General features: G+C 43.5%; 1 protein-coding gene and 1 long non-coding RNA gene across 2 annotated transcripts in view; one reads left to right on the top strand and one right to left on the bottom strand.

Moving 5' to 3' along the window:
• zgc:64106 (uncharacterized protein LOC393348 homolog) overlaps window positions 1–26,888 on the bottom strand; it is a 49,830-nt gene that overhangs the window by 7,220 nt on the left and 15,722 nt on the right. Inside the window, exons 2-5 of the mRNA XM_049591608.1 lie at window positions 4,225–4,464; window positions 3,988–4,077; window positions 3,655–3,843; window positions 1,741–1,850 (exon numbers count right to left, since the gene is read on the bottom strand). Of these exons, the coding sequence (XP_049447565.1) occupies window positions 1,741–1,850; window positions 3,655–3,843; window positions 3,988–4,077; window positions 4,225–4,464 (629 nt within the window). The remainder of the gene's footprint in view (window positions 1–1,740; window positions 1,851–3,654; window positions 3,844–3,987; window positions 4,078–4,224; window positions 4,465–26,888) is intronic.
• LOC125898298 (uncharacterized) lies at window positions 1,857–10,067 on the top strand. The gene is made up of 3 exons (XR_007450618.1): window positions 1,857–2,946; window positions 6,484–9,467; window positions 9,529–10,067. It is a non-coding gene; the product is annotated as an uncharacterized LOC125898298 (long non-coding RNA).

The following is a 26,888-nucleotide window of genomic DNA, read 5'->3' as shown; positions in this document are numbered from 1 at the left end:
CTGAATTAAAGCCTGTTTTGAAGAACAAAGACTCCTCAGAGCAATGGTCGCTTGCATCAAGTTCTAAATTTACTTTGTTATATCAGATTTCCCGCACTCATGGCGTGTGAAACTTTGTTCACCAGCTTTGTTTCCTGTGTCTCTCAGTTAGTCATCTGGTTTGCACATTTCGTTTGTTTTCTGGCTGTTGACGCTCATCATTACAGCCACAAAACCTCGACTGCAGACAATAAGACACAATTCAGCCAGTTGTTGGAAATGGCTACACATGTACACACAGACTTATTCACACGTGCTCATAAACAAACATCCTACCTTGTGATCAAAACTCTCTGGCACACAACAGCAGGGCCAGCTCTTTCAACTGGGCCACATGTCTTTAATGAGGTGCATCTATTTAGTACTAAATTGCTCTGTTTTTCATGGAATATTCTAGCATCTCCGGTTGAGGGAAATAGTAGATTTGAGTCTTGTTGTAGCTGAACCTAGTATGTTTCTAACTAGCCCTTTCACACCGTTTGTTCAAAGTGGTAATATCGTGCCGTTATGCTGCCTCACCATTTTTTTGTAAAAGGTCCGATCATGGAACTGGGGGACAGAGTTGTCTCGCCTTTAACCCGGCAGCAGAGGTAGTAATATCGCTGAATAGACATCCGTGTAACAGGGACAGCTGGCAGCGTGGGACCATGGACTTGACTGGTACGATGTTTCGATAACATGTTATGTGACCCACCGCAGGAGATTTAAATAGCAGCTTGTAACAGTTAGCAGCTAATTCAAAGAAGAACAATGGCTGAAAATGTCCATGAACTGGAAAAACGATGAAGTGAGGGTGCTCTTTACTCTCCAAGCAGAGGACAAGATCAACCACGGCATAAGACAGTAAATGATTGTTGAAGCCATGTTATGCCATTGTTGTTCCTGATAAAGCTCTGCCCAAGCATACGTGATATATCACACTAGAGGCCGCAGCTGTTGTGTTAATCACCACGCTTGTCACACCTCCTTGCTTCGGTGATGCCAGCATGCTATCTAAAAGTCAGGTTCCCAGGAATGCTGCTCAGCTTTGCTGCCAATTTTTCCCAGTGGCCATTTGCAGTACTGCAGCGAAAGAAATCCCCAGTGGCCCATAGACTTTTCTCCATAGACTACCATTATAAAGGAGACATCTGACCGGACACCTCAAACTGCAAACAACCTCAATAATAACTACTTAATGCGTTTTTGATCCATGAAGGTTTTATATTTGTAAAATCTTCCTCAAGCAGAGAAAAAAATCTGTGACATCATCACAATGTAGAGTCTATGAGCAGAGTGGGAGCTCACAGAGGGCTGCATACTGCAAAATTAAACCCGGATGCTACAAACATTTTTTTTTTTGGCGTATGCACCAGTAGAGCAACTCCATGACAATGAATCAGAATGAATAGCCGCCATCTTGGGATCTGTTATTTAGGTATTATCAAAAATCAATGCTAAACTCACACACTGGAGCGGCATGATACCGCTGTTGTTTGGTTCTGGGCAAAAATGCAAAGGAGGCGTAAAGAAGGGACTTTGTAATGGCCCTATAGCACGATCTCTGTGTTAAAAGGCTGCTGAGTGAGAGAATTGGATGAGACTGCATTTATGTGACAGGCAGAGGTTGCCAACCAACAACCAATCACATTCAACTGGTTGCAAGACATGACAGTGGAGAAATTATGTGGACTCTGCAACGAAATGCAACAATGTACTCACCTTGAAAAAGAAAATTCCAATGAGGTTGAAAATGCAACGAATTATGCATGGATAGTGTCTTATCACTTCTGTCATGACAACACCAGGGTGGACAGAGTTTGCAGTGACGCCTATATGCAAAAAAGACAAAACAAAAAGACACTTAGATTCACAGTACAGACAGAAACAGAGAGGGACAGGGAAAGGGCTACAAGTGCATTCATCTGCCTGATTTATGAAGACTGACTCTAAGTTTAGAGGACAGGGAAAAATGGCTATTTTTTTTTTTTACATTCCTCTGAAAAATGTACAATGGAAACAGAGGTCTTCTACTGGAAAATGTGGGGTGTAACCACACCAGTATGTGTTTGACTAAGAGTGGAGCTGGCAAGCACAGGGAACAAACTTGTTCTTCATAGCCAACAGCTCAAAACAACATATATTTCAACATTCAGTAAGGGAGCCTCACAAAGCAAAAATATAAGAGTCACCCATTGTCACTGCATCACATTTGTATTGTCATACACTTTCTGTCTATGACTGTACAGAATAAAACCTAATTCACACCTTCCTGAAGTCTCTTCCTCTGCAAAGCAAACAGAACAGGTGATTAAAACTGGTAAAAACGCTGAATGGAGAATTTTCATGTTGCAAATTAGTGTTTCTTCAATGCTCTTGTTGCAGACAGGCTTCAAACTACGGTGGGCGACATGACAAAAGCAAAACGTGATTGGCCCTATCTACAGCCAGTACTCGGTCTGTCCATTCTGGGCTAGAAACATGGCAGTGCAACTTGGCGATTTCATAATGAAGTACCCACTCCCTATGTACATATATCGACTCATTTGAAGGTAATGAAAACACGCTAATTCTTATTTTAAGGTGATTATACACAAAGGAAAACACATTATAGCCCATAGCATTTCCCCTATATAGCCCCCTAAATCCTACACACTGGCCCTTTAAGGCTTAAAGTTATGCATAATTAAGGCTGGGGTAGCTTGAGTGACACGCTGTCTGCGAGGCGTCGCTACAGTCAGTCTAGTCCACCCCTCGCTCCTCCACAACTCCTCCCTCCTATCCAAATATGGTCACTTCAGGCTCCAAAAATACAAGATGGTGACATCTGAAATGCTGAACTTGGGGCTTCGAAACAGGAGTCCACAAACCGATGGGTAATGTCAAGGCTTCTCTGTACTGGACCATCAACCATCAGCTCTTCCTGAGGTTCTTCCATGTTTTCCACGTCAAAGGTTTTTTGGGGATTTAAAAAGAAAATCTGAAACAAGGGTCCTAAGACAGAGGCTGTCGTATGCTGTACAGACTGTAAAGCCCCTTGAGGCAAATTTGAAAGGCTGTAGGTTTTGTTTCAACATTTGGGGAAACACATATTAAGTGGACGGTCTGGGAGCATTCTGGTGGATTTTCTGCACCAGTTTGTGCCTTTTGCATTAATTTATTGTGGCGAAGTCCTGGTATTTCCTGTTTAGATCATGCATAGCTGCTTCTTCCTCTGTCTGTTTTCTGGCAGACTGCAACCATTGCTTTGTTTTGTTATATCTGTGAGTTGCGTTCCAGCAGTTCGTCAAAATTTTTTTTTAAACGATTTTTTGGGGGCTTTTTTGTCTTTATTAGATAGGAAAGTGTAAGCGTTAAAGGGGCAGAAAGAGGGGGTGACTTGCCTTCATATATGGGACGCCTGCTCCCACTAAGCAACAGGGTGCCTGCTACTTTCACGTCTCTGTTGGTAGGGACAAATGCGCATGTGATATTGTCCCCTGTGCCTCCCCCTCCCCCCCAAAAAATCTACGCCTTGGCAAATTTGTGATATTAGAAGAAATTGATTTGACTCTCTGCAGCTCTTATTCAACAGGAAATACCATGCATTTGCTATATTGATAAGTGGTAATCATAAAAATCATGATTTTAGCCTACCTGTCCCTTCTAGCCTGCGTGCTTGCTCGCTGGTAAGGATGACATTGTGCAGCTTAGTGTGGTTATAGGCAATATCCATGTAATATGTGAGGTTCTCGCCATGGAAGTGAGAGAAGTCCACATGACCCTTCTTATGGTTGACTGAGGAGACGGTGACAATGCGTGCCGGAGCTGAACGCTTTATTAGGTCTGGAGTAAATCAGAGATATGCAGAGCAGGGAAAGGGAGAAAGAGAGAGAGAGAGTGAGAAGCGGAGAGAGAAAATGAAAGACAAATACTCCACAGAAGTCCACAGTATACCTGCTGTACTAAAACGAGACTGCAGAGTCTTACCCAGCAGCAGGGCTGTGAGGAGAAACGGTCCCAGGACATTGGTGGCAAAAGTGGTATCAAACCCATCTTTGGTTATCTGTCTGGGTAACCCTGTAATGGGATTGTACACACTTGATTACAAATGTACACATACATATTCACAAACACAAACACAAACACATTTATACTTTTACACTTCTACTCTTCATGCTGAACACTTGTAGGTTATAATATTCTCGGTTGTGTTCATGTTGTTACCTGATACTCCAGCATTGTTAACAAGGATATGGAGAGCTTTCTCCTCTTCAAGAATCCTCTTCGCAAATTCCCTGACAGAGTCCAGGGAGGACACGTCCACCAGACGCAGGTGGACGTCGGAATTTCCTGTTTTCTCTCTGATTTCTTGAAGTGCTGCTTTTCCCCGGGCCTCGCTTCGACAAGCCAGGATAACACGAGCCCCACGGTGTGCAAAGTCCAAGGCAATGAACTTTCCAATCCCTAGCAGAGTGGATGAGAGCAAAAAATTGTTTACACCTGATAACAAAACACATCCATACAACACATGACAATCAACAGGTGACCTTGAAACTGTTCTCAGCTCTCTGTGTAACTATCAATCAGAGTTCCAAATTGATAGTTTAGTGAACTTCATGAGACTGATATCATTAACTGGCTATCATTTTTCCCTTTAAAGGAATGGTGCCTCAAGAGGTGATTTGATGTAAGTCACATTATTTAACATTAATAATTATTAATTATGTCTGATAGCCACTTTGATACTTCCCACTAACTGGAGACTTGTTATGAGGTCAGGTCCCATCATCAGTAACTTATGCAATTCCTTATCTCTCCATACTCACTTAGGTTTCACCTAGCCCGTGGCCTATACTTCAACAGCATAACATAATTCCTGAAATCCAGTAAAGGCTTTTGGTTTTGGTGTGCTACTCCAAGATTTTCAATGGCCCCATCTGGCCACCTCTAAAATTTCTCAGAGCGCCACTGGGGGACAGGGAGTGCAGGCCAAATAGTGTGTGTGCGGTACAGCTATCTGTAACATTAACGCCACTGTGGTGCAGATCATCTACTGATAATAATAACAGGTGTGTATGTCCTCCAGCAGTGACTGACTAGACTGTCAAGTTGTAGGTGGAACGTCAGACTTGTTCTGCATTAAATCACAGTCTGTTAAAATCAGTGCACTCATAGCTGCGTGTGAGCCTGTCAATTATCATCCTCAGCGGTAACTGAGGAATCTGATTTCCTGCTTTGTTTTGTAAACTTTAGTTGAGCTCACCACATGATAACCTAATCGTGGGTTCATGTTAGGTGAGGCTGAAGGTAAAAGGCCATTCCTTTAGCAATAGGGGACAAGTTTTGGCACAGAAACCTGACCTCTTGAGACTTTCCAGTACCACACATGATGACTGCTGTGCTTACAGTGTGGCAGCATTGTTTTTATGTTTATAGTAGTATAGTATCAAGTGACTGTGTCAAATCTGAAACGTTCCACGCTGTCATTCACAGCTGCTCAACTGGTTTTCTGGACTACCACGACTCCACCCCTATCACCCTTGTCTCCAGCTGCAACAGGCAGCTGTTTTTAGTGTACAAGCTCTGATTATCACACTGGGCCGAGCATTCTCTTATTTTTTCTGTTTTATTTTCAATTAGTTTTCTGTTAAGAGAAAAACTAAGAGAAATCAACTCCAGATTTATCAAACATTCTTAACCATCCAAAGCTGCTCTCACCCAGGTCTGCTGAATGAGTCATCCCACTGGATCATTAGTAAAGTATTAGAACTGGTAACACCCACTAAACACTAAATAAGGCGTGGTTTGCACAAATACTTTAGCACATATCAAAGAACTGGAGAGATGCCACCAAACACAGGCTGTAAGAAGAATACCTTCAGCAGTGGTGACATCCAAACAGTGTAATATAAACTTAACCAAATTACTGATTTACTTAATGATTCACCACAGTGTCAGTACCGGTGCTCCAGGGAAATCAAAACGCAGCAATGACAAAACTCTTTATGATGCTGTATATCTTGTGTCAGCAGCAGTGATGGAGGAAGTATTTAGATCCTTGACTTTAGTAAAAGTACTAACTCGACACTGTAAAAATACTCTGTTACAAGTAAAGCATTAAGATATTAATTAAGTAAAAGTGTGTAAGTACAATGAGGAAAATGTATTAAGTTAGTAAATGTGCTCATGCAGAAACTAATAATTAACCTAATTAATAAAAGGAAAAGCAGCAAGTTCTCATATTTGAGAAGCTGGAACCATGCAATGTTTTTGCATGAAAAATGACTTGATTATGATGATTATCAAAATAGTTGCCAATTCATTTTTTAATCAATCAACTGATCCTTTCACAGTTCTCTCCATCTCACTCCCACTGCTTCCTCTAATCAGCTGTCTATGGTAAACTTCACCATGATCTCTCTCAGCCAATCAGGACGCCACTGCAAAATTTTAAATCTGCTCTCTCCTCCTTCATCATTTCAGGCAGACTCGTTGTGCCCTGCTCCACTCCATTCACCTCCAGCCATTGTATCTAGAGTCCAGGACAAGCTCAACAAAGGCTCATTCCTCTACTCATCAGCACTTCTCCATCTTCTCCACATCCTCTTCTCATCCCCTCTTTACCACCTCTACCAACACCACCAGCGTCTAGACCCCGGGGGGTTCCCTATTCGACTATGGATTCATCACCTTCCTTAAATCATTCCATCTCTAATCACCAAAGACTTTTCACATTTTTCTGTCATATGCACATGCTAATAAATATTCTTTTCACTATAAAAATGAGTCTCTCCTGATTGAAATGGTGTACGTGCAAAAGTCTTAATTTGTAAAGGAACTAGGAACTTAAGGTTTCAAATAACTGGAGCTGAGTGAAGAGTACAATATTCCCTTTGAAGTGTGGTGGAGTAGAGGTAGAAAGTGGCATGAGATCAAAATACTTAAAAGTAAAAGTACATCAAATTTGTACTTTAGTACACTACTTGAGTAAATGTTCTAAATTATATTCCACTCCTGGCAGCAAAGTGATGCAGAATAACTGAATTACAGTAATTGGGTTCGATGGACCAAGCATAATAGTATTTCTATAGGCCTGAAATTTAGAAATCCAATCATTGTAATTACTCCTGAAATGTTTCTCAGATGTGAAACTTATGTTTCCTCACATTTGACAAGAATTTGTGGACTGTGAAAATGAGATGTTAAGATGATTTCCCCTTACCTAAGAGAGGAGCAAAAATAAGACAACATGATAAATCCTGGAAATCAATGGGTGTTAACAAAATAGGAATAAATTATGGACAAGAACAAAAATAAGAGAAAATCTGTGTGCACTAACTGCACAGAAAATAATGCAGCTTTAAGTTCACTTCATTCTCTGCCTTCATGCATGCAGAGGGACCATATGAGCCAATTTTCAAACACTGGCAAATGGAACAGGACGTAACAGAATAATAAAACAAATATGCAATACGCTCAGCAGTGATTAGCACAGATGGACATGAAAAAGTCGTGCTCGTCCATCAACTTTCTAACACAACAGAAACCTACAGCTGGCTGCATTCGCTCACCGGTGATTGCTATTTGTTGCTTAATGCGTAACAGCTGTCCGATTGTAAACTTGGAGAAGTAAATACTGTTTAAAGCCATGGATAGCTGATGTCACATTTACTAATGGTGTCCTTCTTCTTCTTTCTAATGTGAGTCAGATGGAGACTTACAGGGTTCCAGAAACCAAAATATTATATATAGTTTTTGTTGGCAATACTGAAAGAGAAAGACAAAGAGAAATGAAAGAACCTCAGTCCATTTCTAGGTAAAGGCTGAATCAGCAGAGATGATGCACTGGGTAACACACCTGATCACGTCATAGTTCTTATGTGAAAACTATTGACAAGGCATTTAGTCAATAAGATGGTTTCTTTCTACCTGGCCAGGCATGACAGAAAATATTTTTCTTTTTTTTGTAGTTTGGGTAAATTGACCTTATAAAACAGTCTCTGAGGAGAGACCAGGCATAACACTGATTCTGTGTTAGCAGTTATTTGTCCTCACATGGCTTCCAATATGATTGTTTTGGGAGACGGTGCAGGATAGGCGTGCCAAAATACAACAGGAAAGGAAGAAGAAATGTGGCGGCTGATAAGAAAGCCAATGGAACTTCAATGTTTGGAAAAGATAATTGCCGCTCCAGTTTAGCTTTGCTGGTCAAAACAACTATAATGTGTTTCTCTATGATGTGTTCTGATGAGCTGTAAAAATTACTGTCTCCCTGTTGTGGGTCATTACAGCCTGGCAGTGTCCTTGCCTTCTATGTTTTGAGCTGCTGTCAGAGAGTTCTGACTGTTGGTTATCTACACTTGTACTGGCTGCCACTCCTTTACCCGCCCAATTATATAATAAGTAGCCCATCAGAACACCACCCCATCTGCCAAAACTGCCCATGTGTTGTTGCCTGATATCAGACAGCAATGTGAACCTGTTTCACTCCGTTTCCATCTTCTGTTTGAAATTGTTTCCACTCTAATGGATTTTCGTGGGGAGGGGGATTTGATTTTCTCTAACCAATCACTGGAGACCAACGTATCTGCCTGAATCTAACGTCATGTTAAGTCCACACTCGTGCATAGCCATGCCAACATGTGTGTGTTGCCTGGGTTTTAAGAGTGGAGCGGAGCAACATAAAAAGAAATGATGTCAGGTGACATTCACAAGATGTACGCTGCTATTCTTCTAAATCAAGATGTCAACATGCTTGGCATTCTTGTAATTAATCCTCATTGGTTCAGGTGCAACGGTGCTGCTGATTGGCTTATCAAGTCCCCCTTTGACGCTTATTGGTTATTTTTTATTTTGACCGAGAAACAACTGTTTCATGTCAGACAAATCAGTCAACAGACAGCCAATCTCTATCGACTGAAAGCTAATCATTAGACGATAGCTGAGGGTTTCCGAGATTTGTTCTCCACATAAACTGTTTACCTGCAACCCCCCTGAATTCTGTGTGACGTTGCAATTTTGTCCAGTCACCGCAACTTGACCGCAAGTTAGACCATTTAAAATGGGTAAAGGGTCATTTCACTGTAAAGCTGTGCACAACATATTGATTCACTCATCCCCCAGATCTCTCTGTTTATCATAAGACTGCTGTTGTGCGACTGGACATGAAGTGGATGTGCTTACGATTACGATACGGCTAACAATTCCGAACAGTTATTTACAAGTTTAACGTGTAGTGTAAAAGTTTGTGCTTAGTAAATCAAGTAACAAAGTTAAGATATCTAAGTGATTGGGAAACAAAAAAGAGCCATATAATCATGTACAAGGCATTATAAAAGCTTTGAATCTGTATTGGATACTGTCGAGGTCATTTACTCCTTTGATCATTCACTCCTTTGAATCTGTTGTCAAGGTCATTTACTGAAAGAACACACCATGTCCTGTTTAATGATGAAACACATACTCAGGTGCTGTAACTAGCACACACTTGCTCACATATTGTACTCCAAGGATGAAACACATACTCAGGTGCTGTAACTAGCACACACTTGCTCACATATTGTACTCCAAGGTTTTATTTTGCATGAAACTAGAAACACTGTGGGCCGTGTAGAAGTCCCTGGAATTCACATCTTGCATGAAACTAGACGCATTGTGGACTGTATAGAGAGTCCCCAGAATGCACATATTTTTAAGAAATAGAGCGAGAATGGAACCGAACCTAAGGGAAGGAATTTTGGGAAATTCCAGGCTACATCACACCATTAAAAACGGCCCAATCAGAATTGGACACAAAGAAGTTCTCCACCAATAGAATTGGGTTCGAGTAGGAAGTATTAGCAAAAAAAGTGGAGACTCGTCTGGATCTCCACCAGCATATAAGCTAGGGTTCTGAACGCAGTTCTTTAGTCACACTCCGGAGTCTGACTCACTAAGTTGTATGTGTTAAAGCCTGTTGACACATTAAACTTGATTGCATCGGACCTTGCCTGTTTCCAGTGTTTCTTTAAGTATTTGCCAGCTGAACCTAAGAGATCAAATCGACATTTGAAGACGACTAACAAGAGACAAGAAGTTCAAGGTCGGAGCCTACAGGCCCACTTCCAGGCACCGAATCTTTGACACTTCAAGTGGCGACTTGCCAGCCAGAGAGAAGGGCGTGTTGGAGCCGGAGACCAGGGGCACTGGGCTGTACGCTGGACACACAGGTGGCCACCAAACTAAGGTAAGCAGAGCCTTTTTTCTGCCTAAACCGGGTGTGTCTGGGGTGCAGTGCTGGAGCCGCCCAGGTCAAAGGTATTTGACATTGTTCCTCCTCTAAAGAACCTAGTTATGATGAATTAATCAATTGAATTGCTAAAAGAGATCTAAATTGGCTGAATTATCAGGAGCATTATTGAGTCACAACTAACATCACTGGGAAACGGCTAGGTCTGGTGTAGCGCATGAGATCTTGGCGCGGAAGAGTGAATGTGTGTGTGAATGAAAGGAAAATAAGCAACAAAAGTAGATAAGATAGTTAAAGTATTTAAAGTATTGAGAAAACAGAGAAAATAAAGAAGTAAAACCGGTAAAAGAGTAAGAGATAAAAGCATAGCCGTGGTTACCGCTATTGACTTGACCAACGTACCCTTTAAATCTGTGAAGGCAGGGTCGTTGAATCAACCAATAGGCTGCTCGGGCGGTATGCAGAGATAAAGAGTCAGAGGTACTCAAAAGCACATACGTGGTTACCGCTGCCGAAACTTGCCAACACTCCCTTTAGCCCGTAGGGGCGGGGGTGTTGATGCCAGCCGGCAGGCTGCGCGGGCGGAGTGCTGGTAGTAAATCCACGGATACCGCTGTTGGCTTGCCTAGCATACCCTGAGTGGGTGTGTCTAGGGGAGACACCAGGACTGCAATAGGCGGTTTACTCTAAAGAGATAAAAGGCCTAAATAAACAGCTTCTGTGGATACCGCCGTTTTGAGGAAAGTGACCTCCCAGCCAAAGGGAAGGGGAGTCATTGTAGACAGAACGGGTCTGAACGGACAGGACGCTTAAAACGTTGCAACCAAAGAGAAAAAGAAAAGAAAAAAGACAAAAAAAATAAGTCAAAAAGTTAAACAGATCGATCAAAAGTGTAAAATCTGACTAGTAGCTGTAAGCTTGTTGTACATACATTATAGTATATCTAGAAGTTAGGTGTGTAAAAACAGTATAGTGTTGTAAATACAGTAAAGTGTTAAAAATATAGCTGTAAAAAGACTGACAAATCATTGGGAGACTGACTTGACAGAGAGTGCGAAGGGAGGAGGTGAGGACTGCAGCCAACACAGAGTGGGGAATGCAGCCAACAGTTGTGAGATTACACAAAAACAGAGCTTTGTTATAATTTGACATTTTGGTTCTGATCTTTAGTGGGTTAAAGGTCATTACAAGAAAACAGACAATCTAGGGTTTGTATGTTTTGTCATAATCTGGTATCTGTGTTTGTTTTGTGAAATCTGTTTTAAAGTTGTTATATGAGGTAGTTATTAACAGTGTCTCAGTGAAACAAAACCAGACAAGGGCAACCTGACGGCGTCAACAAATTGTCTGGGGACTGGAAAGCTATGGTACCAACGAAAGTCCACATGTTCTGATTGAACCAGTTGCTCGGGTGAACTCCATACAAACTGGTTGGCTGTTAAGGAGAATAAAAAGACATATCTGTTATTTTAATTTAATTTTGAAGATAAATAAAATAAGCGATAAGTACAGCTTAAAATAAGTAATTATAGCTTATATGAATAGGTTTATAATAAATAAAATAAGTAAATAAAGACAGGTTGAGATCAAACTGTTCAGAGCTGGGTGGAATAGAGCCAGCAGAAAAGAAATTAAATTAATAAATCAACCTGTTGCAGTAGGGAGGTGAGCACTGAGAGGGAGAAACAGTGAGGATCTAAAAATAGATGAATGAGGGAGAAATCATTGAAGATGAGATCTGGGGAGAAGAACACTGTTTAACTGAGGACCCGATAGAATACAGGGGAATAAGAACACATTTCTGGATAGAAAGGACTTATTACGATAGCAAGGGGGTTGAGCACGAGCAAAGCGAGTAAAAAAATCAAACAAAAGCTCTGGCAAATCACCAAATTTGTAAATTTGAAAAAAGTAAAAGAACTGTTTCCAGGTGCCCTGTGGGAAGCGCTTTTGCGCAGATTGTGGAATCCTTCCTCATTACATTCACTATTGCAATACTTGTGTGAAAACTATGAAGGCGCGCCAGTAGCCTCACTGCCTCTGCAACAGATAAGAATACAAAGTACAACAGGAGAGATTTATCATCCGCGGCTGCAGTTCACTGTAGTGCCCGGAAAAATTAAGTGGGAGACAGGAAAATTTGGGTGCATAGTTCAAGTTCCACAGGAGGACGGGTCACATAAATTAGAGTATAACCAATTAGAGGAACACGATACAAAATGGAGACAGACAAGGGGCGAACAGAAGAAATACCAGAAATAGACACTGACCTGGCGCCACATAATACCACAGTGCACAGCGGCAGTCTGAGTCCAGAAGGTATGACACTAAGAAATGGGAGAGTCATAAAGATACTCAAAATGGCGGATGAAGAGAATGAAGACAGTGAGGTCCAGCATGTACCCTATAATAACAAAGACCAGTGGCAGAAAACAATACGAACCGTGGCCATTCATGGACATGATAGGCCTGGCAGAGCGCCTACCAATACTCACAGATGGTGCTGATAAATGGATATTGGCCTAGAAGAAACCACAGCCGGCATACGGTTGGCGGTGGGGACATCAAAGCCATCCTCATGTACGTGGCAGGAAAACAAAACACCAAGGAGATATTTACAGCCGCTGGGCTGAGTGCTGCCTATGGAACCAACATCAATGATGGAGTGGAATTTGGAGGCTATCGATCTCGCGTGTGGGAACAGCTGAGAAAACATTACCCAGCAAAAAGAGATCCATCCAAGCTGGAAGGAGAAACCCTGGGGGAGGATGAATATCCTTCAAAATTCCTACACAATTTCCAAAAAAGATGGAAGGAAGAGACAGGAGAGGCATGGAACGCCAACAAGACCACTCAGAGCCTCTTTAAAATGATGGTGAAAAGGCCATGCCTGAAGAGGTACAGAGGAGTGGTAGGATTGATGAAGATGGAATGGCCACTGTTTACAGAGCACATCGTTCATCATGTAGAGCTCTACAAGAAAGACAAAAAGAAAAAAGAGGAAGATGATAAACAATTGGCTAACAAACTAACTCAGTTACAACTGGGAGAGTTAAGCAAACTGGTGAAAAAAGAGAAAGAGAAAGCCAAGGTTCAAGCCCCATGGTAATGGCAAAAGCAACCCCCACAGAATGGCCAGTTTCAAGCTCCTCCACAGCCAACCCTGGCTAACTCCAACACAACAGGTAATGACACTGCTGTTAATGCCACACACCACCATCATTACTATCAGACACAGACGCCAAGAGGTGGTGGCGGTCAACGACCCCAGAGGGCGGGGCCGAGGAGGAAACCGTGGATGGAGAGGGGGCAGAAACTACACACCAGGCAACCAGCAGGGATATCAGGAACAATTTAATCAGCAACCAGGACCACCTCACATGGGTGCAAACTACCCAGGGGCCAATCAGGCCCCACCTGATGGTCTCTGTTGGGGTGCGGACAGTCAGGCCACATACGAGCTCAATGCCCCAGCAATCCATGGGAAGGTCCAGCACAAAACTGGCCCAACATGGAACAGCCACGCCCTTGGTAGGGATGCCCAGAGGAGCCTGAGGGGAACTGATGTTACCAGCTATATCATTGCAATCACATGATGAACCAATCATACCTGTTGTCATCCAGGACCGTGAGTATCCTTTCATGGTAGACACTGGTGCTACATATTCATGCATTGGAAAAGAAGGCTCAAGGATCCCCCTCTCCACATCATCGATAAAAACAATAGGCTTCTCTGGGAAATCACAAATCATACCATTAACAGAGCCTGTTCCAATGCTCATTGCAGGCAAGGTCATCTGCGCTCCTTTGCTGTATTCAGCCTCCACCCCAGTAAATTTATTGGGGAGAGACATTTTGTGTCCCTTGAAGGCTAAGATCATGTGCACCCAAGATGGGCTGTATTTGGACTTCCTGATGATCCCCACAAGGCATGATGTCCCAGCTTCCCAGACTGCACCAGAAAACAACAGGCCCTAGTTTATTGGCTCCAGTTGTCACCTACAGAGTCACATCTCAAACAGAAACGGGCTGAATGGGAGACATGGATTCGCATGCACTATGACACAGCACACACCCCACTCTGCCACTGCACTGCTGCGCTCATGTATGACAAAGATCAGACTCACGTAGATTACCAAGAGTGCTGGGATGCTGCAATTAACAAAAAACCATGTCTGATCACAAGTGAGGACATATTTTTGGGGCCGGAGGGTGTAGGCGGCTGTTCACCTTCCGAAGAATTATCAGGGTGGTTTCAGATACCAAACTCCACACCACATGTTACATTGTTGGTGGCAGGAAATTGTGAGTCTCATCATCTTGGTCCTATGGTTAAACGTGCTCTGCAGGTGCAAGAGTGGACGCCTACACAAAACAAATACATTCACGTTTCCAAAGATAAGCAGTTCATCAGGATCTCACTCAAAGTAGGTGATGAGGCAGTAGCACACAAGGTAGCGGTAGAGGTAACCACGCCCACACAAATGGCAATCACTACAGAACATGAAGAAATGCTAAACCAAGTTCCACCACAGTTGTGGACAGCCCACAAAACAGATGTAGGTTTAATAAAATCAGCTCAACCAGTCCACATTAAGTTAAAACCACATGTTAACTTACCATATCAAAACCAACCAACAATTAAGGGGTTGGTAGAAGCAGGGTATTGGTTGAGACTAGAAGTCCTTGTAACACGCCTATCTTCCCCATAAGAAAACCAAATTCCACAGACTACTGTTTGGTCCACGATTTACGAGCTGTAAACGCGGTAATAGACGGGGAAGTACCACATGTTCCAGACCCACATACATTGCTATCAAATATCCCACCAAACACCCAGTGGTACACAGTCATTGATTTGTGCTCAGCCTTTTTCAGTGTACCACTACATCCAGATTCTCAATATCTTTTTGCCTTCACGTACGAAGGCCGACAATTTACTTACAAGCGCTTGCCACAGGGTCTATCGAGTCGCCGTCACTATTTAACGCGCTTTGGCGCAGGATCTGGCTAGTCTGAATGTATCCAGCACTGTGTTACAGTATGTTGATGATTTGCTTATCTGTAGTACAACCAAGAGCAATGTGAAAAGACTCCATTGCTGTACTCACAGCCTTGGCAGAGGGCGGACATAAGGTTAGCAAAAACAAACTGCAATTCTGCCAGCAGTCAGTAGAGTATTTGGGGAGACAATTATCTGGGGACAAACGGCTTATTGCACCCTCACAATTGGAAGCAGTAATCCAGGCCCCTCAACCGCAGACGGTTGGCCAAATGTTGTCTTTTCTGGGTATGACAGGTTACAGCAGACCTTGGATTTGTGACTATGCTATAAAAACTGCTCCCCTCAGGGCTCTGATTAGGGCAGCAGGACAAACAAATAATGCAGCACAGTTGCAGTGGACAGAGGAGGCGAAGGAAGCGTTCCAAATCTTAAAGAGTGACATGCAATCCGCCCCCGCGTTGGGAACGCCTAATTATGCTAAACCTTTTCACCTCTATGTTGCAGAGAAGTCTGGATTTGCGTGTGCTGTCCTGATGCAAGACACACCCACAGGTAAACAACCACTAGCCTATTACAGCACCAAACTTGACAACATAGAAGCTGGTTTGCCACCCTGCTACCAGGGACTGGCAGCAGCTGCTTTTGCCTTTCAGAAAGCATCATCGCTGACCATGGGACATCCTGTGATGCTATACACTTCTCACCAAATTCATGCGTTATTGACAAGTCCACGTTTTGTTTTAACGCTAAAGCCATTTTGTCAGCCCCTGAACTTAACATACAGCGTTGCACCATCGTTAATCCTGCAACAAAGCTGATGTTGCCCACAGAAGGTGCACCACACAATTGCATTCATGAAACAGACAACTTTATGCGCGCTAGGGAAGACTTACATAACCAACCAATTCCTGCGGATCTCACACTGTTTGTTGATGGCTCGTGCTTTCGCGATGGCACCGGCAGCTACGCAGGATATGGTATTGTTCAGCTCAATAACACTGACCAAAGCTTTGTGACGTTGCAGTCCTGTAGCCTCACTCAACCTTGCTCAGCTCAACTCGCAGAGATAAAAGCCTTGACAGCAGCCTGTCAATTGGCAAAGGGTAAATCATTAAATGTTTAAACAGACTCAGCATATGCCTATGGTGTATGCCATGTTCATGCTAACATCTGGAAACAAAGAGGATTTCGCAGAGCAGACGGCACTCCGGTAACTCATGGAGCTGCCATTCTTGATCTTTTAGAAGCCATGTCGCTTCCCAAAGCTCTAGCTGTAATTAAATGTCCAGCCCACCAAAAAACTGACACATTGATAGCAAAAGGTAATAACCTTGCAGATGAAGCAGCCAAGCAGCGGCAATAGGTGCAGTAATGGCACCTATACTTACCATACAAGACTGTGAACCACTCACTTCCTTGCCCTCGCTTAAAGCTGCACAGGATAGAGTAGAGGAAGCTGAAAAATGTTTATGGGTAAAAGAACATGAGACCAGGGCCACTGCATGAAGTTTGGCTAGATGCCCATGGCCGCTTTGTACTACCCACCTTATTATTGAGACACGCCATAATTTGGGCGCATGGTAGCGACCATTGCGCAAGGGGGGAGATACTCAGGAAACTACAAGCAGTATGGTGGTCACCATTTATGGCAGCTACAGTGGATAGAGTATTAAATGAATGTGATATCTGTGCACAACACAACATCAGGAAAGTTTTTCAGCTCCATTGGCACACATACCACTCCCAGACGGTCCCTTTAGACACATCATGTTAGACTATATAGACATGGGACCACAGTCAAGAGCTAGGGGAATGAGATACGTTTTGGTGGTCATATGTAGATTCAGTAGATGGGTGGAAGCAAAAGCTACAGCAAGATCAGACCACAGAACAGTTGTAAAATTCTTGTGCCAAGAGGTATTCCCAAGATTTGGGATGCCTGATACCATATCATCAGATAACGGTAGCCATTTTGTGTCTAACGTCATGCAAGAGACATTGAAACAACTAGGGATCAAACAAAAATTTGGCTGCGTGTACCATCCCCAATCACAGGAGCTGTAGAAAGGGCAAATGGTATTCTGAAAACCAAAATAGCTAAAATAGTAGCAGATAGTGGAAATAAACTTAACTGGGTGGATGCTTTACCGCTTGCACTAATGTCTATGCGTTCACAAGCTAGCAGAGTCACACATCTAACACACATGAAATGCTTACGGGCGGCCCATGCCGCTACCATTTAAGAGGTCCCCATGAGGGACCGTCCTGGAACAATTACAAGGTGAAATGTTTGAATACTTACAAAGTCTAACACGTATCCACAGGGCTGTGTTCCAGCAGGTGAAGGTGCCACTGAGAACAGAGGGGTCGACATCCCCAGAGAACTCCAAAGAATACGCCGGGAGAGCTGGTATACGTCAAGGTGTTCAAAGGAAGTGGGACCAGCCACGAAGGAAGGCCCATACAAGGTGATACTTGCCATACCAACTGCCTTGAAAGTTGAAGGTAAGGACGTTTGGTTCCATCTTAACCACTGCTGCAGAGCTAACAACCCAGAGAGGGTGTCGACAGAGAGCACCTCAGAGGAAAACACCCCATTCTCAGTGGCTGACGATGGACCTCATGAGTCGCCACCTGGTAGCCGCAGGGCTGATGATGAGGGCCCAAGCGCAGAAAGAACAGAGAGAGGAGAGAGAGCAGAGGCAGAAAGAGAGCAGGGAGAAGAAAGCAGCAGCTCAGAAACAGGTGAAGATGGTAACCTGACTCAAGTTTACATATGTAGACAGAGACCAACAAGTACAACATTCCAATTGGAACACTAAAACCTCATCAATTCTTGATTGGTTAGAAAAGTTCTCTGTTGGAAAAATCTTACAGACTATAGGAGTAATATTTGGACTCGGCGTCCTTCCCCTAGTACAGATCCTGATAAGAAGGGCCATGAGAACGGCCACGGGACAATTTATTATGCTGATACAACAGCAGAAAAAGCTCCCCAAGAAAGGCGAATTGTGGAAACTAGATAAACCGTGGATAAGATCCTATGCACCCAAAAGAAAAAAGAAACGATTTATATGAAACCACGATTGATAATACGGACGTATGTGAGAATATGGCTGACAATATAAACTTATATGAGCCAATGAAGGGGAATACGAGGTTGTATAGAGGGAGAGCCGATTCAGGGTAGGAAATAACCAAATAATTGGCAATAGATTCAGGAAAAACCTTGCTGTTACCAAACCCATACTAACAATCAACTGATTAACATTATATAGGTTATCTATCCTACGGGCAATTAGGAGGAAAAGGAGGAAGTGAACTGAACTAAACAATGTCCTTTCTAACACACAGATTGGTGCAGAGCATGGCCAGCATGTGGAGATCCCTGTATCCAAAGCAGCAGAATCCAGGGTTGGCCTACCAAGAGCGCCCAGCCATGTCAGAGGACCAGCCCCATTTGAGCCCAGGCTAGGGATGACCTACAGCGACAACTGGTCAACCACCACGAACTGCAACAGGAGATCGAGATGCTGAGAGGGCAGGTGGCGGTCCAGCAATTCAAGCCACAAGGACTGACATGAACATGATGAAATAACAATGGCATTTTTGTATGATGATGTCATAATATCATTGACACGTGATTTGTGTGCAGGACAACAAGCTGTGATTTATGCCTACTCCTTAATAAGAAGACACATGTCGTATGTTATTCATTAATGAAGAGATGTGTGACAAAATGATGATTGATGAAATATGATCTATGAGTTAGAGCTGTTGATAATCACTGGAAAATGATTCATGTGTGGTAATAGTTAATCTTAATCAATAGTTATGGGACTATGTAGCCCCAAAGGGGGGAATGTAGTGTAAAAGTTTGTGCTTAGTAAATCAAGTAACAAAGTTAAGATATCTAAGTGATTGGGAAACAAAAAAGAGCCATATAATCATGTACAAGGCATTATAAAAGCTTTGAATCTGTATTAGATGCTGTCGAGGTCATTTACTCCTTTGATCATTCACTCCTTTGAATCTGTTGTCAAGGTCATTTACTGAAAGAACACACCATGTCCTGTTTAATGATGAAACACATACTCAGGTGCTGTAACTAGCACACACTTGCTCACATATTGTACTCCAAGGTTTTATTTTGCATGAAACTAGAAACACTGTGGGCCGTGTAGAAGTCCCTGGAATTCACATCTTGCATGAAACTAGACGCATTGTGGACTGTATAGAGAGTCCCCAGAATGCACATATTTTTAAAAAATAGAGCGAGAATGGAACCGAACCTAAGGGAAGGAATTTTGGGAAATTCCAGGCTACATCACACCATTAAAAACGGCCCAATCAGAATTGGACACAAAGAAGTTCTCCACCAATAGAATTGGGTTCGAGTAGGAAGTATTAGCAACCATAGTGGAGACTCGTCTGGATCTCCACCAGCATATAAGCTAGGGTTCTGAACGCAGTTCTTTAGTCACACTCCGGAGTCTGACTCACTAAGTTGTATGTGTTAAAGCCTGTTGACACATTAAACTTGATTGCATCGGACCTTGCCTGTTTCCAGTGTTTCTTTAAGTATTTGCCAGCTGAACCTAAGAGATCAAATCGACATTTGAAGACGACTAACAAGAGACAAGAAGTTCAAGGTCGGGAGCCTACAGGCCCACTTCCAGGCACCGAATCTTTGACACTTCAAGTGGCGACTTGCCAGCCAGGAGAGAAGGGCGTGTTGGAGCCGGAGACCAGGGGCACTGGGCTGTACGCTGGACACACAGGTGGCCACCAAACTAAGGTAAGCAGAGCCTTTTTTCTGCCTAAACCGGGTGTGTCTGGGGTGCAGTGCTGGAGCCGCCCAGGTCAAAGGTATTTGACATTGTTCCTCCTCTAAAGAACCTAGTTATGATGAATTAATCAATTGAATTGCTAAAAGAGATCTAAATTGGCTGAATTATCAGGAGCATTATTGAGTCACAACTAACATCACTGGGAAACGGCTAGGTCTGGTGTAGCGCATGAGATCTTGGCGCGGAAGAGTGAATGTGTGTGTGAATGAAAGGAAAATAAGCAACAAAAGTAGATAAGATAGTTAAAGTATTTAAAGTATTGAGAAAAAACATAAAATAAAGAAGTAAAACCGGTAAAAGAGTAAGAGATAAAAGCATAGCCGTGGTTACCGCTATTGACTTGACCAACGTACCCTTTAAATCTGTGAAGGCAGGGTCGTTGAATCAACCAATAGGCTGCTCGGGCGGTATGCAGAGATAAAGAGTCAGAGGTACTCAAAAGCACATACGTGGTTACCGCTGCCGAAACTTGCCAACACTCCCTTTAGCCCGTAGGGGCGTGGGTGTTGATGCCAGCCGGCAGGCTGCGGCGGTAGTGCTGGTAGTAAATCCACGGATACCGCTGTTGGCTTGCCTAGCATACCCTGAGTGGGTGTGTCTAGGGGAGACACCAGGACTGCAATAGGCGGTTTACTCTAAAGAGATAAAAGGCCTTAAAAAAGCTTCTGTGGATACCGCTGTTTTGAGGAAAGTGACCTCCCAGCCAAAAAGGAGGGGGAGTCACCGTAGACAGAACGGGTCTGAACAGGCAGATAGCTGATAACGTTGCAACCAGAGAAAACGAGAAAAAAGACAAAAATAAGTCAAAAAAGTTAAACAGATCGATCAAAAGTGTAAAAATCTGACTATAAGCTGTAAGCTTGTTGTACATACATTATAGTATATCTAGAAGTTAGGTGTGTAAAAACAGTATAGTGTTGTAAATACAGTAAAGTGTTAAAAATATAGCTGTAAAAAGACTGACAAATCATTGGGAGACTGACTTGACAGAGAGTGCGAAGGGAGGAGGTGAGGACTGCAGCCAACACAGAGTGGGGAATGCAGCCAACAGTTGTGAGATTACACAAAAACAGAGCTTTGTTATAATTTGACATTTTGGTTCTGATCTTTAGTGGGTTAAAGGTCATTACAAGAAAACAGACAATCTAGGGTTTGTATGTTTTGTCATAATCTGGTATCTGTGTTTGTTTTGTGAAATCTGTTTTAAAGTTGTTATATGAGGTAGTTATTAACAGTGTCTCAGTGAAACAAAACCAGACAAGGGCAACCTGACGGCGTCAACAAATTGTCTGGGGACTGGAAAGCTAACGGTACCAACGAAAAGTCCACATGTTTCACTGATTGAACCAGTTGCTCGGGTGAACTCCATACAAACTGGTTGGCTGTTAAGGGGAGAATAAAAAAGACATATCTGTTATTTTAATTTAATTTTGAAGATAAATAAAATAAGCGATAAGTACAGCTTAAAATAAGTAATTATAGCTTATATGAATAGGTTTATAATAAATAAAATAAGTAAATAAAGACAGGTTGAGATCAAACTGTTCAGAGCTGGGTGGAATAGAGCCAGCAGAAAAGAAATTAAATTAATAAATCAACCTGTTGCAGTAGGGAGGTGAGCACTGAGAGGGAGAAACAGTGAGGATCTAAAAATAGATGAATGAGGAGAAATCATTGAAGATGAGATCTGGGGAGAAGAACACTGTTTAACTGAGGACCCGATAGAATACAGGGGAATAAGAACACATTTCTGGATAGAAAGGACTTATTACGATAGCAAGGGGTTGAGCACGAGCAAAGCGAGTAAAAATCAAACAAAAGCTCTGGCAAATCACCAAATTTGTAAATTTGAAAAAAGTAAAAGAACTGTTTCCAGGTGCCCTGTGGGAAGCGCTTTTGCGCAGATTGTGGAATCCTTCCTCATTACATTCACTATTGCAATACTTGTGTGAAAACTATGAAGGCGCGCCAGTAGCCTCACTGCCTCTGCAACAGATAAGAATACAAAGTACAACAGGAGAGATTTATCATCCGCGGCTGCAGTTCACTGTAGTGCCCGGAAAAATTAAGTGGGAGACACGAAAATTTGGGTGCATAGTTCAAGTTCCACAGGAGGACGGGTCACATAAATTAGAGTATAACCAATTAGAGGAACACGATACAAAATGGAGACAGACAAGGGGCGAACAGAAGAAATACCAGAAATAGACACTGACCTGGCGCCACATAATACCACAGTGCACAGCGGCAGTCTGAGTCCAGAAGGTATGACACTAAGAAATGGGAGAGTCATAAAGATACTCAAAATGGCGGATGAAGAGAATGAAGACAGTGAGGGGTCCAGCATGTATAATAACAAAGACCAGTGGCAGAAAACAATACGAACCGTGGCCATTCATGGACATGATAGGCCTGGCAGAGCGCCTACCAATACTCACAGATGGTGCTGATAAATGGATATTGGCCCTAGAAGAAACCACAGCCGGCATACGGTTGGCGGTGGGGGACATCAAAGCCATCCTCATGTACGTGGCAGGAAAACAAAACACCAAGGAGATATTTACAGACGCTGGGCTGAGTGCTGCCTATGGAACCAACATCAATGATGGAGTGGAATTTGGAGGCTATCGATCTCGCGTGTGGGAACAGCTGAGAAAACATTACCCAGCAAAAGAGCTCCATCCAAGCTGGAAGGAGAAACCCTGGGGGAGGATGAATATCCTTCAAAATTCCTACACAATTTCCAAAAAAGATGGAAGGAAGAGACAGGAGAGGCATGGAACGCCAACAAGACCACTCAGAGCCTCTTTAAAATGATGGTGAAAAAGGCCATGCCTGAAGAGGTACAGCGACGCCTAGAGGGAGTGGTAGGATTGATGAAGATGGAATGGCCACTGTTTACAGAGCACATCGTTCATCATGTAGAGCTCTACAAGAAAGACAAAAATAAAAAAGAGGAAGATGATAAACAATTGGCTAACAAACTAACTCAGTTACAACTGGGAGAGTTAAGCAAACTGGTGAAAAAAGAGAAAGAGAAAGCCAAGGTTCAAGCCCCCATGGTAATGGCAACCCAAGCAACCCCCACAGAATGGCCAGTTTCAAGCTCCTCCACAGCCAACCCTGGCTAACTCCAACACAACAGGTAATGACACTGCTGTTAATGCCACACACCACCATCATTACTATCAGACACAGACGCCAAGAGGTGGTGGTGGTCGGTCAACGACCCCAGAGGGCGGGGCCGAGGAGGAAACCGTGGATGGAGAGGGGGCAGAAACTACACACCAGGCAACCAGCAGGGATATCAGGAACAATTTAATCAGCAACCAGGACCACCTCACATGGGTGCAAACTACCCAGGGGCCAATCAGGCCCCACCTGATGGTCTCTGTTGGGGGTGCGGACAGTCAGGCCACATACGAGCTCAATGCCCCAGCAATCCATGGGAAGGTCCAGCACAAAACTGGCCCAACATGGAACAGCCACGCCCTTGGTAGGGATGCCCAGAGGAGCCTGAGGGGGAACTGATGTTACCAGCTATATCATTGCAATCACATGATGAACCAATCATACCTGTTGTCATCCAGGACCGTGAGTATCCTTTCATGGTAGACACTGGTGCTACATATTCATGCATTGGAAAAGAAGGCTCAAGGATCCCCCTCTCCACATCATCGATAAAAACAATAGGCTTCTCTGGGAAATCACAAATCATACCATTAACAGAGCCTGTTCCAATGCTCATTGCAGGCAAGGTCATCTGCGCTCCTTTGCTGTATTCAGCCTCCACCCCAGTAAATTTATTGGGGAGAGACATTTTGTGTCCCTTGAAGGCTAAAATCATGTGCACCCAAGATGGGCTGTATTTGGACTTCCCTGATGATCCCCCACAAGGCATGATGTCCCAGCTTCCCCAGACTGCACCAGAAAAACAACAGGCCCTAGTTTATTGGCTCCAGTTGTCACCTACAGAGTCACATCTCAAACAGAAACGGGCTGAATGGGAGACATGGATTCGCATGCACTATGACACAGCACACACCCCCACTCTGCCACTGCACTGCACGCTCATGTATGACAAAGATCAGACTCACGTAGATTACCAAGAGTGCTGGGATGCTGCAATTAACAAAAAACCATGTCTGATCACAAGTGAGGACATATTTTTGGGGCCGGAGGGTGTAGCGGCGGCTGTTCACCTTCCGGAAGAATTATCAGGGTGGTTTCAGATACCAAACTCCACACCACATGTTACATTGTTGGTGGCAGGAAATTGTGAGTCTCATCATCTTGGTCCTATGGTTAAACGTGCTCTGCAGGTGCAAGAGTGGACCTACACAAAACAAATACATTCACCAAAGATAAGCAGTTCATCAGGATCTCACTCAAAGTAGGTGATGAGGCAGTAGCACACAAGGTAGCGGTAGAGGTAACCACGCCCACACAAATGGCAATCACTACAGAACATGAAGAAATGCTAAACCAAGTTCCACCACAGTTGTGGACAGCCCACAAAACAGATGTAGGTTTAATAAAATCAGCTCAACCAGTCCACATTAAGTTAAAACCACATGTTAACTTACCATATCAAAACCAACCAACAATTAAGGGGTTGGTAGAAGCAGGGTATTGGTTGAGACTAGAAGTCCTTGTAACACGCCTATCTTCCCATAAGAAAACCAAATTCCACAGACTACCGTTTGGTCCACGATTTACGAGCTGTAAACGCGGTAATAGACGGGGAAGTACCACATGTTCCAGACCCACATACGTTGCTATCAAATATCCCACCAAACACCCAGTGGTACACAATCATTGATTTGTGCTCAGCCTTTTCAGTGTACCACTACATCCAGATTCTCAATATCTTTTGCCTTCACGCACGGAAGGCCGACAATTTACTTACAAGCGCTGCCACAGGGTCTATCGGAGTCGCCACTATTTAACCGCGCTTTGACGCAGGATCTGGCTAGTCTGAATGTATCCAGCACTGTGTTACAGTATGTTGATGATTTGCTTATCTGTAGTACAACCAAAGAGCAATGTGAAAAAGACTCCATTGCTGTACTCACAGCCTTGGCAGAGGGCGGACATAAGGTTAGCAAAAACAAACTGCAATTCTGCCAGCAGTCAGTAGAGTATTTGGGGAGACAATTATCTGGGGACAAACGGCTTATTGCACGCTCACCATTGGAAGCAGTAATCCAGGCCCCTCAACCGCAGACGGTTGGCCAAATGTTGTCTTTTCTGGGTATGACAGGTTACAGCAGACCTTGGATTTGTGACTATGCTATAAAAACTGCTCCCCTCAGGGCTCTGATTAGGGCAGCAGGACAAACAAATAATGCAGCACAGTTGCAGTGGACAGAGGAGGCGAAGGAAGCGTTCCAAATCTTAAAGAGTGACATGCAATCCGCCCCCGCGTTGGGAACGCCTAATTATGCTAAACCTTTTCACCTCTATGTTGCAGAGAAGTCTGGATTTGTGCTGTCCTGATGCAAGACACGCCCACAGGTAAACAACCACTAGCCTATTACAGCACCAAACTTGACAACATAGAAGCTGGTTTGCCACCCTGCTACCAGGGACTGGCAGCAGCTGCTTTTGCCTTCCAGAAAGCATCATCGCTGACCATGGGACATCCTGTGATGCTATACACTTCTCACCAAATTCATGCGTTATTGACAAGTCCACGCTTTTGTTTTAACGCAAGCCAGACGCACGGGCTATGAAGTTGTTTTGTCAGCCCCTGAACTTAACATACAGCGTTGCACCATCGTTAATCCCGCCACAAAACTGATGTTGCCCATAGAAGGTGCACCACACAATTGCATTCATGAAACAGACAACTTTATGCGCGCTAGGGAAGACTTACATAACCAACCAATTCCTGCAGATCTCACACTGTTTGTTGACGGCTCTTGTTTTCGCGATGGCACCGGAAGTCATGCAGGATATGGTATTGTTCGACTCAATAACACTGACCAAGGCTTTGTAACACTGCAATCTTGTAGCCTCGCTCAGCCTTGCTCAGCTCAACTCGCAGAGATAAAAGCCTTGACAGCAGCGTGTCAATTGGCAAAGGAAAATCACTAAATGTTTACACAGATTCAGCATATGCCTATGGTGTATGCCATGTTCATGCCAACATCTGGAAACAAAGAGGATTTCAGAGCAGACGGCACTCCAGTAACCCATGGAGCTGCCATACTTGACCTTTTAGAAGCCATGTCACTTCCCAAAGCTCTAGCTGTAATTAAATGTCCAGCTCACCAAAAAACTGATACATTGATAGCAAAAGGTAATAACCTTGCAGATGAGGCGGCTAAACGAGCGGCAATAGGTGCAGTAATGGCACCTATACTTACCATACAAGACTGTGAACCACTCACTTCCTTGCCCTCGCTTAAAGCTGCACAGGATAGAGTAGAGGAAGCTGAAAAATGTTTATGGGTAAAAAGGGGAGCTATAAAGAACATGAGACCAGGGCCACTGCATGAAGTTTGGCTAGATGCCCATGGCCGCTTTGTACTACCCACCTTATTATTGAGACACGCCATAATTTGGGCGCATGGTAGCGACCATTGCGCAAGGGGGGAGATACTCAGGAAACTACAAGCAGTATGGTGGTCACCATTTATGGCAGCTACAGTGGATAGAGTATTAAATGAATGTGATATCTGTGCACAACACAACATCAGGAAAGTTTTTTCAGCTCCATTGGCACACATACCACTCCCAGACGGTCCCTTTAGACACATCATGTTAGACTATATAGACATGGGACCACAGTCAAGAGCTA

The sequence above is a fragment of the Epinephelus fuscoguttatus genome, linkage group LG1, assembly GCF_011397635.1.
Source record: "Epinephelus fuscoguttatus linkage group LG1, E.fuscoguttatus.final_Chr_v1".
Taxonomy (NCBI): Eukaryota; Metazoa; Chordata; class Actinopteri; order Perciformes; family Serranidae; genus Epinephelus; species Epinephelus fuscoguttatus.
Note: the sequence above shows the minus strand (reverse complement) of the source record. Positions and strands in the feature narration are given on the sequence as shown.